The sequence below is a fragment of the Sorex fumeus genome, unplaced genomic scaffold (assembly GCF_029834395.1).
Source record: "Sorex fumeus unplaced genomic scaffold, SorFum_2.1 ptg000101l, whole genome shotgun sequence".
NCBI classification, from domain to species: domain Eukaryota; kingdom Metazoa; phylum Chordata; class Mammalia; order Eulipotyphla; family Soricidae; genus Sorex; species Sorex fumeus.
This window is the reverse complement of record NW_026606158.1, coordinates 1,596,218-1,609,156: the sequence shown is the minus strand read 5'-3', so window position 1 is coordinate 1,609,156 and position 12,939 is coordinate 1,596,218. Positions and strand designations below refer to the sequence as shown.

General features: G+C 52.0%; 1 protein-coding gene across 1 annotated transcript in view; it reads right to left on the bottom strand.

The window, feature by feature from the left end:
- Positions 1-3,960: 3,960 nt before the first annotated feature.
- KLRG1 (killer cell lectin like receptor G1) overlaps positions 3,961-12,939 on the bottom strand; it is a 31,009-nt gene continuing 22,030 nt past the window's right edge. The window contains exons 4-5 of the mRNA XM_056134718.1: positions 5,913-6,013; positions 3,961-4,072 (exon numbers count right to left, since the gene is read on the bottom strand). Of these exons, the coding sequence (XP_055990693.1) occupies positions 3,961-4,072; positions 5,913-6,013 (213 nt within the window). The remainder of the gene's footprint in view (positions 4,073-5,912; positions 6,014-12,939) is intronic.

The window sequence follows — 12,939 nt, the reverse complement described above, 5'->3', positions numbered from 1 at the left end:
CTCTCTCTCTGTCTCTCTCTCCCTCCTCTCTCTCTGTCTCTCCCTGTCTCTCTCTTTCTCTCTCCTCTCCCTCTGCTCCCTCACTGCCTCCCCCTCTTCTCTCTCTCTCTCTCTCTCTCTCTCTCTCTCTCTCGTTTATTTTAGGGCCACGTCCTGCACTGCTCAGGGCTCATTCCAGGTTCTGTGCTGAGGGATCACTCCTGGCGGTGCTCCTGGGACCCTATGTTACTCCAGGAATCGAACCCAGGCCCCGCGTGCAAAGCAAGTAACTTTGACCCACCGGACTGTCCCTCTCTGCCCTACACTTTGTCTTCTCTAGAAGTGACTTAAGTCTCTAACCCATTGGCATTGAGGGGGATGATCCCAGATGAGTCTGTTGACAGACCTGAAGGACTGAGTTGGCGTTTCCCAGGTGAAGAAATTCCTCCTGAGAACACTGTCCAGCCCAGCCTGCAGGGACCCCCACACCCCCAAATTCTCTGCGTCAGTCTCCCAAGGTCTAGAGTCACTGCTGAAAGCTGCAGACACTAAAGCCCCATGGGCTGGAGCGATGGTCCAGCAGGGAAGGTGTTTGCTTTGCACGCGGCCGACCAGGGTTCCATCCCCTGCATCCCTTACGGTCCCTTGAGCACCGCCAGGAGTGGTCTTCTTCCTTCCCTTCTCTTTTCTCCCTCTTTTATTCATTTTTATTTTTGTTTTGGGGCACACATGGTGGTGCTCAGGGCTCACTCCTGGATCTGGGCTCAGGGGCCCCTCCAGGTGGGGCTTGGGGACCATATCGGTCCACCACACGGGAGGAGGCCAGCGCCTTTCCCTTGTAGAATTGTTCGGGCACCGTGCTTTGAAAAGAAAAAAAAAAAGCTGTTCAGTCATACAGTGTTCCAACTAAACAAAAAAATAATACAAAATGTACTCTCAGGTAACAATGGAATTAAATTAGAAGTCAAAACAGGAAAAGAACTATGAAATCCCCAAGCAACTTGGAGTTAGACATCACACTTCAAATCGGGCCAGAGTGGAGTGATAGTACCGCAGGAAGGGCATTTGCTTTGCATGCGGGCGACCTGGGTTCAATTCCCAGCATCCCATCTGGTCCCCTGAGCACCGCCAGGAGTAATTCCTGAGTGCAGAGCCAGGAGTAACCCCTGTGCATTGCCAGGTGTGACTTAAAAAGCAAAAGAAAAAGAATTCCTATAGATTTCTTGTTGCTCTTTCTGTGGGGGGGTCACACCGTGTCAGCGGTCCAGGGGTGACCTGAGATACACCTGCTGATGCTCAGGTGCCAAGAAACACAGAGATCAGACCCAGGGCAACGCCCACTCAAGACACATTTCTACGACTTGACCCACGCCCCTGTCCTGGTGTTATTCTCTAGAATAGCTGGGCTGGGTTGGGGATTTGGGAATCACAGTGCTCAGGGCAATTCCTGGCTCTGGGCTCAGGGGGGCCCCTGGTAGACTCGGGGGATCATATGTGGTGCCGGGGATTCAACCCTGGGTCACCAGGAGGCAAGGTGCCTCTTACACTCTGTGTTATATCTCTGGCCTCTAGAACAAAATTTTGTGGGCAAAGTATTATTTTTTTTTACATTTTTTATTTTTTAATTTATTATCTCATTCTTACTTTGAAGAACCCGGCAGGCTACCAAAGTATCTTGCCCACACGGCAGAGTCTGGCAAACTCCGCGTGGCGTACTAAATATGCCCAATACCAGTAACAATGATGGCTCTCACTCTCCTAACCCTGAAAGAGCCTTGATTACGGCACTTTTTAAAATCTCAGGGCTAGGACGAAGGAGACTTTACTGGTGCCTGCTCCAGGCATTCGACGAACAACAGGCCGATCGTGATTGTGATTTTTTTAATGAATCACCGTGAGGTACAGTTACAGACTTACAAACTTTCGTGCTTATGTTTCATTCATACAATGACCGAGTACCCATCCCTCCACCAGTGCCCATTCTCCACCACCAGTGGTCCCAGCATCCCTCCCACCCTCCTCCATATCTCTCCCCTCCCCTGCCTCTGTGGCAGGGTATTCCCTTTTACTCTCTTTCTCTCCTTTAGGGTGTTGTGGTTTGCAATGCAAGTATTGAATGGCCATCGTGTTCGGTCTATAGTCTACTTTCAGCACGCATCTCCCATCCCGAGCGGGCCCTCAAAACACCCTTTACTTGGTGTTCCCTTCTCTCTCTGAGCTGCCTTTTCCCCAGCATGTGAGGCCAGCATGTGTGGAGTAAACTTCCTGGTCCTTATCCCTACTATCCTTGGGTGTTAGTCTCCCATTCTGTTACTTTATATTCCACGATCACGACCATGATCACGACCATTCTGTTATTCGTCAATTGCCTCGAGCAGGCCCCAGTAACATCTCCTTTGTCCTTGCCCTGAGATTTTTATAAAAGTGCCATATTCAAGGTTCTTTCAGAGTTAGGAGAATGAGACCCATTATTGTTACTGGTATTTGGCATATTGGGTATGCCATGGGGAGTTTGCCAGACTCTGCTGTGTGGGCAGGTTACATTCGGTAGCTTGCCAGTTTGTCCAAAGTAGGAATGAGACGATAAGATGTCGCGCGGCCACAAATGCGGCCGTGCACTTCCAGGAGCTGGGTTTTATATTCCACAGATGAGTGCAATCTTTCTATGTCTGTCCCTCTCTCTCTGTCTCATTTCGCAAAATGTTTTTCGGAGGATAAAAAATATCTTGTCAAGAGTAAGAGTTACGAGCGCAGGGGCTGGAGCAATAGCACAGTGGGGAGGGCGTTTGCCTTGCATGCGGCTGACCTGGGTTCGATTTCCAGCATCCCATATGGTCCCCCAAGCACCTCCAGGAGTGATTCCTGAGTGCAGAGCGAGGAGTAACCCCTGTGCAATGCCCGGGTGTGACCCAAAAAAGCAAAAAAAAGAGAAAGAGTGACGAGCACGTGTAAATCTACCAGGAGACACAGAAGCCCTGTCATGCAGGGCTGGGGAGATGGCTTAGCAGGACAGGAGCAACCCCAGGACCACTGCCCCCCCCCAAGCACCTCCAGGAGTGACCCCTGGGCGTCTGTCTGGAGGTGGCACCAAAACAAATTCCCTCAAACCCCAAACCTAGTAGGTTAGCAATAGAATCTATTTGGCGAATTCTATCTGATCCCTTCGTCCACTCAGAACAAAACATAGAAAGACGCATTTTATTTCTTTGCTTGTTTGGGGCAGACAGGGGCCACAGCTGGTGGTCTTCCAGGGTTCACCCCTGATCTGCGCTCAGGGATCGGGGGTTTATATGGGGTGTGGGGGATCGAACCTGGCTCAGCCGTGGTGTGCAAGGCAAGTGCCTTATCTGCTGTGCTGTCTCTCCAGCCCATATTTGGGCTCGGGGGGGGAAGGGGATGCAGAGTTAGTACAGATACCAATGAAGTAGGCAGCAATCATTTTCTAGACCGAGAAACATGAAAAGCAAACTATTTCACAATGTGCCAAGAGGGGCCAGAGAGATGGTGCAATGAGTAGGGCACTTGAGTTTGACCCCCAGCAGCCCGTGTGGTCCTCACCCGCTCCTCAGGAGTGACCCCTGAGCTCAGAGCTGGGAGTAAGCTGGGAGACTGCCGGGTGTGGCCCCCAAAAGAGCCCAAATCTGCAAGTGTTAAGAACACACCTAAAGGGGCTGGAGTAATAGCACAGCGGGAAGGGCGTTTGCTTTGCACGAGGCCGACCCGGGTTCGATTCCCAGCATCCCATAGGGTCCCCTGAGCACCGCCAGGAGTAATTCCTGAGTGCAGAGCCAGGAGTAACCCCTGTGCATCGCCGGGTGTGACCCAAAACGCAAAAAAAAAAAAAAAAAAAAAAAACCCACACACACAACTAAAAAATGTCCCAGCCCAGCCAAAGCTGCTGTGATGTCCCCGACTGGTGTCCCCAAGAGACCTCAGCAGCCGACGCTGCCGTTCACGGCACCCCCAGACGAGGCGTCTGCCTCAGTGGCGCCCCTTCTTGCACACCCACTTTAACGTCGCTTCGCAGCTCGAGGCCTGCAGCCCGTTCTTGTTCACAGCACCACACTTCTGCACGGAGCTGTTGTGGAGAATCCTGGGAGGAGTCAGAGAGACTCGTCAGAGGCAGGAAGGGAGGAAGGCGGAAGGTGGGCCGGCGGATTTCAGGGCTGGGCTTTGGGTGAGGGCAGGAAGGGGGGAAGGAAGGAGAGAAGGGAGGGAGGGAGAGAGGAAGGAAGAGAGGAGGAAGGGAAGGAAGGGAGGGAGAGAGGGATGGAGGGAGGGAGAGAGAGAGAAAGAGAAAGGAGGGAGGGAGAGATGGATGGGAGGGGGAAGGAGGGAAGGATTGAAGGCAGAGGGAAAAAGAAGGGAAGGAGGGAGGAAGGAAGGAGAAAAGGATGGAAGGGAGGGAGAGAAAGAGAAGGAAGGAAGAGAGGGAGAGAGGGAAGGAAGGGGGAGAGAAAAAGAAGGGAGGGAGAGAGGGAGGAGAGAGAAAGGAGAGAAGGATGGAAGGGAGAGAGAAAGAGAAGGAAGGGAGAGACAGAAGGAGGGAGGAAGGAGAGAAGGGTGGAAGGGAGAGAGAGAAAATGAAGGGAGGGAGAGAGGGAAGGAGGGAGGGAAGAAAGAAGACGACATGCACCCCTTAGGGTCCCCCAAGCCCACCAGTCGTGATCCCTGAGCACAGAGTCATGAGTAAGCCCTGAGCACTGCTGGGTGTGGCCAAAAACACCAAAACGTTTCATTTACATTTTGCAAAATGGCCCATTAACCTCTTTAATTTGCAGGAGACAAACATTTGGCAGAACTGAGGGCACCATGTAGGGGCTGGTGGTCCAGAGGGGGCTCCCGGGTGCAAAGCGTGTGGCCCGACCCTTTCAGCCATCTTCTGAGCCCATTATATATATATATATTATACATACAATATACATATAATACACATATAATATTATATACATATATGTATGTATATATTATATACATATATATTTGTGGGCTGGAGCAATAGCACAGTTGTAGGGCATTTGCCTTGCACGCAGCCAACCCGGTGGACCCGGGTTCGATTCCTCCACCCCTCTCGGAGAGCCCAGCAAGCTACTGAGAGTATCTCTCCCGCACGCCAAAGCCTGGAAAGCTCCCCATGACATATTCGATATGCCAAACACAGTAACAATAAGTCTCACAATGGAGACATTACTGGGCCCGCTTGAGCAAATTGATGAACAACAGGAGGACAGTGACAGTGACAGTGATAGATTTGTGTGTTTGGGGTATTTTTCTTTTCTTTTTTTTTTTTTTCTTTTTGGACCACTTCTACACGCCAGGCAAGCTCCCTGCTTTGCTATCTCTCTGGCCCTTTGTATTTCTTTATTTAGCCCCACACGGCAGTGTTCAGGGCTGACTCCTGGCTCTGTGCTCAGGGCTCACCCCTGGCAGGGCCCAGGGGACCGGATTTGGTACTGGAGATAAAGTCCTCATCAGCCAGGTGCAAGGCAAGTGTCTTGCGCGCTATTCTATCGCTTCCTCCCCAGATAAGCATTCATTATTTTTTCTTTTTGGGTCACACCCAGCGATGCTCAGGGCTCCCTTCTGGCTCCGCGCTCCTGGTGGTGCCCAGGGGACCCTATGGGATGCTGGGAACCGAACCCGGGTCGGCCGTGTGCAAGGCTAATGCCCTCCCTGCTGTGCTATCGCTCCAGCCCCAAAGCATTCATACTTAGTAGAAGCTGCACCAGGCCAGCTCAGGGTCCAGGACCTCTGCTGATGGTGCCAGGGACTGAGCCTGAGGCTCTGCACAAACCAGGTGTGTGCCCTGCCACCCTGGGCCCGGCCTTGATTTTTTCCCCCCAAGGAGCATGGACTTCCCACCGTGTCCCCCATTTCCGCTCCAGGGGTCTGGTTTGACTTGGCGCTTGGCGTTCCGCGTGGATGTTCCTTACCGTGAGAAATTGAGAGCGGTTCCGTCCTCCCACCGCCAGCCCGATCTGTTCCGCAGTCCGACCCAGTGAAACTGCTCACGGAAGAATCCGCTGAACAGTCTCTGAGGGAAAAGACGGAACATAAAGTAACAAAATAAGAGACTAACACGCAAGAACAGCTGGGATAAATACCAGGTTGTTCACTCCATGGCTTAGAGGCCAGCCGCACACTCTAGGGGTAAAGGCAGCTCAGATAGAGAAGGGAGCACCAAAGAAAGGGTGTTGGGAGGATCCTCCCAGGATGGGAGAAGCATGCTGAAAGGAGACTATAGACCGAACAGGATTGCCACCCACTGTCTCTTCTGCAGACCACAGCACCCAAAAGGAGAGATAGAACAAAAGGGAGTGCCCTGCCACAGAGGCAGGGTAGGATGGGGATGGGGGGTGGGGGGTGGGGGTGGGAGGGATACTGGGATCCGTGGTGGTGGGAAATGGGCACTGGTGGAGGGATGGGTACTCGACCATTGTATAACTGAAACCCAAGCACAACAACTTGTAAGTCTACAACTGTACCTCATGGTGTTTCACTAATAAAACAACAAGAAAAGGGGGAGCAGAGAGATAGGACAGGGGGTACCCGCCTTGCACACAGCCCGTCCCTGAGCACAGAACAGGGGTGAGTCCTGAGCTCTGTCGGGTATGGAGAGGAGGAGAGAGAGGGAGGGGGGTCGGGAGGGGAGGGAGAGAGAGCGAGAGAGGAAAGGAGGGAAAGAGAGAGGGAGAGAGAGGGGGGTTGTCTCAAGTGTTCATACTCTGTACCTCATCTGGTTCCCCAACACCACCAGGACCCTGACCTTTGACCACGAGCCAGAAATAGCTTCCTATCACCATGGGGTGTGGTCCCCCCAAACAGAGCCGACACCCAGCGTCATGCCAAATAATAATCCTTCCTATCACCCTGTCTCAGCACGCTCACCACAGACCTAACATTTGGTTGCCAGCCAGACTCAGTGGGCAGGAGTGATCCCCAAGCGAGGTTGAAAGTCGCCCCCGAAAGCTGCCAACGTGAAGCACAACACACACACACACACACACACACACACACACACACACACACACACACAGAAAGAGAGAGAGAGAAAATTCGCATTTGTTAAAGTTCTCACACCAGGCTGGACCCACAGTGGAGAGGGCGTCTGCCTTGCCCCTGGTTGGATCCCTGGCATCCCATATGATTCCCTGCCAGGAGTAATTCCTGGGTGCAGAGCCAAAAGGAACCCCTGAGCATCGCTGGGTGTGGCCCCAACGCCCCCCCCCAAAAAAAGAAGGAAGAAAGAGGAGGAAGGAGGAAGAAGAACTCTTACCATCCCCCCCCCCCCCGCCCCAACAGTGCTGATATGGGAAGCGGATGTGGGCGGTAAGGGTCCATAAAGGTCAGTGTGGGCCAGGCACATGCTGACCTGGGGTCCACCGAGGAGGGGCCAGAGCTTCAGTTCCTTTATCAGATACGGCACAATCAAGGCAGCAGCTGCAAGCCGGGAGGAAGGAGTTTCCCGGCAGACACCACCTGATCCTGCGCCTCAAAGGTCACACCCAGCCCCCAGCGCTGTGGCCGGGTGGTCCAGTGGTCTGGACCCAGGAGCTGGCCCAGAGCCACCCAGATGCACCGCGTGGGGGATCCCAGGTGCCATTCCCAGCACCACAGGGCCCCCAGAGCACCATGAGGGAGCAACACCCCTGGATCTCAGGCTTCCAAGAGAACAAAAAGAACCGACTGCAAATCTCCCCGTTTGCCTCACCCCTACAGCGTCAAGAGTAGTCTCCACAGTTGGACTTTTTTTTGTCTTGAATGACATTCTCAACACCTGACCCCGCCATGCCACGAGATGGATGTCGTACCTCTCTGATATCTCCTATCTGATGAGAAGGAGCCTCGGGTAGTCATTTAAGTAATTTTGAAAGGGAATCCACTGCTGCCGAGGCAGAGATACCGAAACCGGCAGTGATGTCGGCTGTTTCCTCCCACTAACGAGGCTTCATCTGTTTTGCATGCAGTCACAAGTGAGTGTGATTTTTTGCTTGCCTTGGGGGCTCCAAGCAGGTGCCCAGGGACTGAATGGAAGCCGCCTGCATCCAGATATACACTCAGTCCTTGGCACTGCTTCCCCAGTCCCAATAAGACTTCTTCAGCAAATAAACTGAGGGTAGAATGAAGTTGGGGGCATCCATGATGAAGTCTCATCGTACCCACTAGGAACGTGGTTAAAGGTCCTTCATTCAGGACCAGAGCAATAGTCCAGCGGGGAGGGCGCTTGTCTTGCATGCAGCTGACCCAGGTTCGATTCCTGGCATCCCCCGGGATGGGATTCCCACCCCCACCCCGAGCACTGCCAGGAGTAATTCCTGAGTGCAGAGCCAGGAGTGAGCCTTGAGTATCACTGGGTATGACTCAAAAAAGGAAAAACAGGAGAAGAAAAACAAAAAGATCCTTCACTGGTTGGGTCTGACAGTCAAACGAGGACGCTGGCATCAGAGAGTTGGCACCGGGGTGATGGCACTTGACTTGGATGTGGTTGACCCTGAGCCAGACCCCAGCACAACATGGAGCTGGGGGTAAGCCCTGAGTACTGCCAAGTGTGCTCAATAAAAACTGAATCAACACACACACACACACACACACACACACACACACACACACACACACAGAGGACTTGATATCCTAAGGGAATTGCTACATCAGTGAAAACCAAAGATGAGAGGCTGGAGCAATAGCACAGCGGGTAGGGCGTTTGCCTTGCATGTGGCCAACCCAGGTTCGATTCCCAGCATCCCATATGGTTCCCTGAGCACCGCCAGGAGTGACTCCTGAGTGCAGAGCCAGGAGTGAGCCCTGTGCATTGCTGAGTGTGACCCAAAAACCAAAAAAAAAAAAAAGGCATTCACTCATAAGGACGTATGCACAGCACTATTCATTGCAGTACTCAGTAGAGTAAATTGGATATGGAATGAACCCAGGTTTCTAATGCCAGATGAGTAGATAGTGAAGCTCTGGTCTATGTATATACAATGGAATACTATGAGGGAAGGGAATTTGCTTCACATACAGCCAACCTGGGTTCAATCCCCAGTACCCCTATGATCCCCTGAGCCTACCAGAAGATATTCTTGAGTACAGAGCCAGGAGTTAGCCCTGAGCATGGCCAGGCATGCCCCTCTCCCATAAAAAATGGTGGAATACTATGCAACCACAAGAAATGATGAAACCAGGGGCTGGATAGATAGCACAGCGGGGAGGGTGTTTGCCTTGCATATGGCCGACCCGGGTTCGATTCCCAGCATCCTATAGGGTCCCCTGAGCAACACCAGGAGTAATTCCTGAGTGCAGAACCAGGAGTAACCCCTGAGCATTGCCGGGTGTGACCCAAAAAAACAAAACAAAATTTAAAAAAAGATGAGATTCTTTCTGTCCCAGAGTGGGGCAGTTGTGTGGTGACTGCACTTTGTGATGCGCCATCATGTCACCCTGCAGTGTCCTTCTGTCAGTTTGATGATGATGCTCACAGGCATTGCAAGAAGGACGAAACTTAGAATCCAAGTCTTCTAGTTGGCAAACGACGACAGAGACAGTACATTCAGGGGCCAGAGAGATGGCTGAGCATCTCAGGTCTGATCCCTGACATCCCACTCAGTTCCAGGAGTGACCCCCCAAACACTGGGAATAGCCCCCGAACCTCACCAGGTGTGTGCCCCCAAATCAAAAATAAATAAGCAAAAGAAGCTCAGTGCTTCGCAAATGTTTGAGAGTAGCCCTGGAGCACTGTCCTCCTGTTGTTCATCGATTTGCTCGAGCGGGCACCAGTAACGTCTCACAACAAATTGTGAGACTTGTTGTTACCGTTTTTTCGCATATCAAATACGCCATGGGGAGCTTTCCAGGCTTTGCCCTGCGGGCAGGATACTCTCGGTAGCTTGCCAGGCTCTCCGAGAGGGGCGGAGGAATTGAACCTGGGTCGGCCGCGTGCAAGGCAAACGCCCTACCCGCTGTACTATGGCCCTAGCCCAAAAGTTTGAGAGTAGGAATGAATGTTTCTGGGAGATTGGGCAGACGCCTTCATATCACGTATGATCAGCAAGTGTAACTGCATGCAGTTGAGGCCTCAGAGATAGCTCAGAGGATTGAACATGTGGGACCAGCCTGTGGAGGCTGGGGTTCAATCCCAGCAAGCTCTGCGGCACCCGCCCCCCACCCTGCCAAAAAAGACAGTGACAGATGGGAGTGGTGGGACTTAGGCTAGAACCCACAGCCTCAGCAAGTGCTCTGCTAAGACTCTCTGCATCTCAGCCCCTCTAACCTGCCTCCCACCAGTTTATAAGGTGCTCCCAGAGGGGCTGAAGCAATAGCACAGCGGGGAGAGTGTTTGCCTTGCACGCGGTCGACCCGGGTTCGATTCCCAGCATCCCATATGGTCTCCCAAGCACCACAGGAGTAATTCCTGAGTGGAGAGCCAGGTGCTACTTACAGTGGGGATGGCGCTTGCCTTGCCTTGCACAAGGTGGACCCGGATTCAATCCCCGGCACCCCATATTATACTTCCTTGAGCACCTCCAGGAGTGATCCCTGAGTGCAGAGCCAGGAGTAAACCTTGAGCACTGCCAGAAGTGGGACCCCCAAATCAAATTATAATAGTAACATATAGGTGAGAATTAAACATTAGAAAAAATAAAAGCCAGACTGCAATTATGTTCTATATACTTGTGAGTAGTGTGTGTGTGTGTGTGTGTGTGTGTGTGTGTGTGTGTGCATATCTGTAGATGCATCATAAAATTAGATGCAAAGCTGTGAACTGTTTTTTTCTCCAGGGTAGGTGTTAACTAGGGCACTTAGGTGTTTTGTCAGTGTTGTGTTTGTTGGTATTTGGGAGAGGAAAAAACCCCACAAATCTAAGAGGAAATGAAGGCCAAACCCAAATGACCCAGGGACACTTGTTTTGGTGAACCACACCCCACAGTGCTCAGGGTTCACTGCCCACTCTACACTCAGGGGTCACACTCTGATGGTGCTTGATTGTGGGTTGACCATGTGCAAAGCAGCCAGTCTACTCTCTCTCTCTCTCTGGCCCCAGGACATTTTAAAATTTTTTCTTCTTTTTTAAAAAAAATAAAAAAATGGGAGCTGGAGTGATAGCACAGTGGGGAGGGCATTTGCCTTACACGCAGCCAACCCAGGTTCGATTCCCAGCATCCCATAGGGTCCCCCGAGCACCTCTAGGAGTAATTCCTAAGTGCATGAGCCAGAAGTGACCCCTGTGGATCAGCCGGGTGTGACCCAAAAAGAAAAAAAATCAATATTTATATCACACACATATATCTTTTACAGGGTAGGGTGTTCAGGGGCGACTCCCAGCCTGGTGCTTGATGATTGAACCCGGGTCTCCTACATGCCTCAGTTCTTGGAGAGAACTTCCTGGTCTCCCCATCCACCACCCCTTTGTGGTGTTAAGATCAAACCCAAGGTCTCACACATGCAAAGCAAGTGCTCTACCACTGAGCGACATCCCTGATCCTGTAACCCTGTAGCCGACACCCCTGATCCTGTAACCCTGTAGCCGACACCCCTGATCCTGTAACCCTGTAGCCGACATCCCTGATCCTGTAACCCTGTAGCCGACATCCCTGATCCTGTAACCCTGTAGCCGACACCCCTGATCCTGTAACCCTGTAGCCGACACCCCTGATCCTGTAACCCTGTAGCCGACACCCCTGATCCTGTAACCCTGTAGCCGACATCCCTGATCCTGTAACCCTGTAGCCGACATCCCTGATCCTGTAACCCTGTAGCCGACACCCCTGATCCTGTAACCCTGTAGCCGACACCCCTGATCCTGTAACCCTGTAGCCGACATCCCTGATCCTGTAACGCTGTAGCCGACATCCCTGATCCTATAACCCTGTAGCCGACATCCCTGATCCTGTAACCCTGTAGCCGACACCCCTGATCCTGTAACCCTGTAGCCGACACCCCTGATCCTGTAACCCTGTAGCCGACATGCCTGATCCTGTAACGCTGTAGCCGACATCCCTGATCCTATAACCCTGTAGCCGACATCCCTGATCCTGTAACCCTGTAGCCGGGGCACAAATCTCCCAAAGCTGCCTACATGATATGGTGCATGAAAAGTAGCTCAGTCATTTCGACTCAGATGGGAATAATTGGTACCATACAAAGCTCCTGACTTGGACGTATCTTTTGATTGGTTAGCTTAGCTTGATGGATAATATCCTAATGAAATGACCCCAAGAAGCACGATTCACATAACTATGCATCTAGCTGTATAAAAATTGTAAATCAAAGCTCTCGTGTTGATTCAGTTTTGGGGCCGCACTGACATGGGCTCAGGGGATACTCCTTGTGCAGTGCTCAGAGGTGAAATGCAGAGGGGCTGGAAGAGAGGAATCCCAGGGTTCGGGGACTCAAACCCAGGCAGGAGCATGCAAACCATGAAGACTAACCTTCTGAGTTATCTCCTTGAGCCACAATTGAGCAAACTTTTTACTGAGAATCTGAAAATAGTTAAGCAATAATAGAATAATCCAAAGAGCTGTGTGTGTGTGTGTGTGTGTGTGTGTGTGTGTGTGTGATATCTGGTGATGCTCAGGGGTTACTCCTGGCTCTGCACACAGGAATTACTCGTGGCGGTGCTCAGGGGACCATATGGGATGCTGGGAATCAAACCCAGGTCAGCTGCATGCAAGGAAGACACCCTACCCACTGTGCTATCGCTCCAGCCCCAAAAAGAGCTTTCAGTGAAGACCCAAAACAGGGACTGGGAGATAGGTCAGAGGCTAGAGCACAGGCCTTGGGCTGGAGGGATAGCAAGGGGTATCCCCTGGGGGGGGGGGGGCATGGCAGACTTCATTTCAATCCCCAACACCATATGGGATCCCCAGAGCACTGCCAGGTATGATGCTAGACTCAGCAGGAAGCTCTGAACACCGCTGGGGGTGGTTCAGCCCCGCATACACACACACACACACACACACACACACA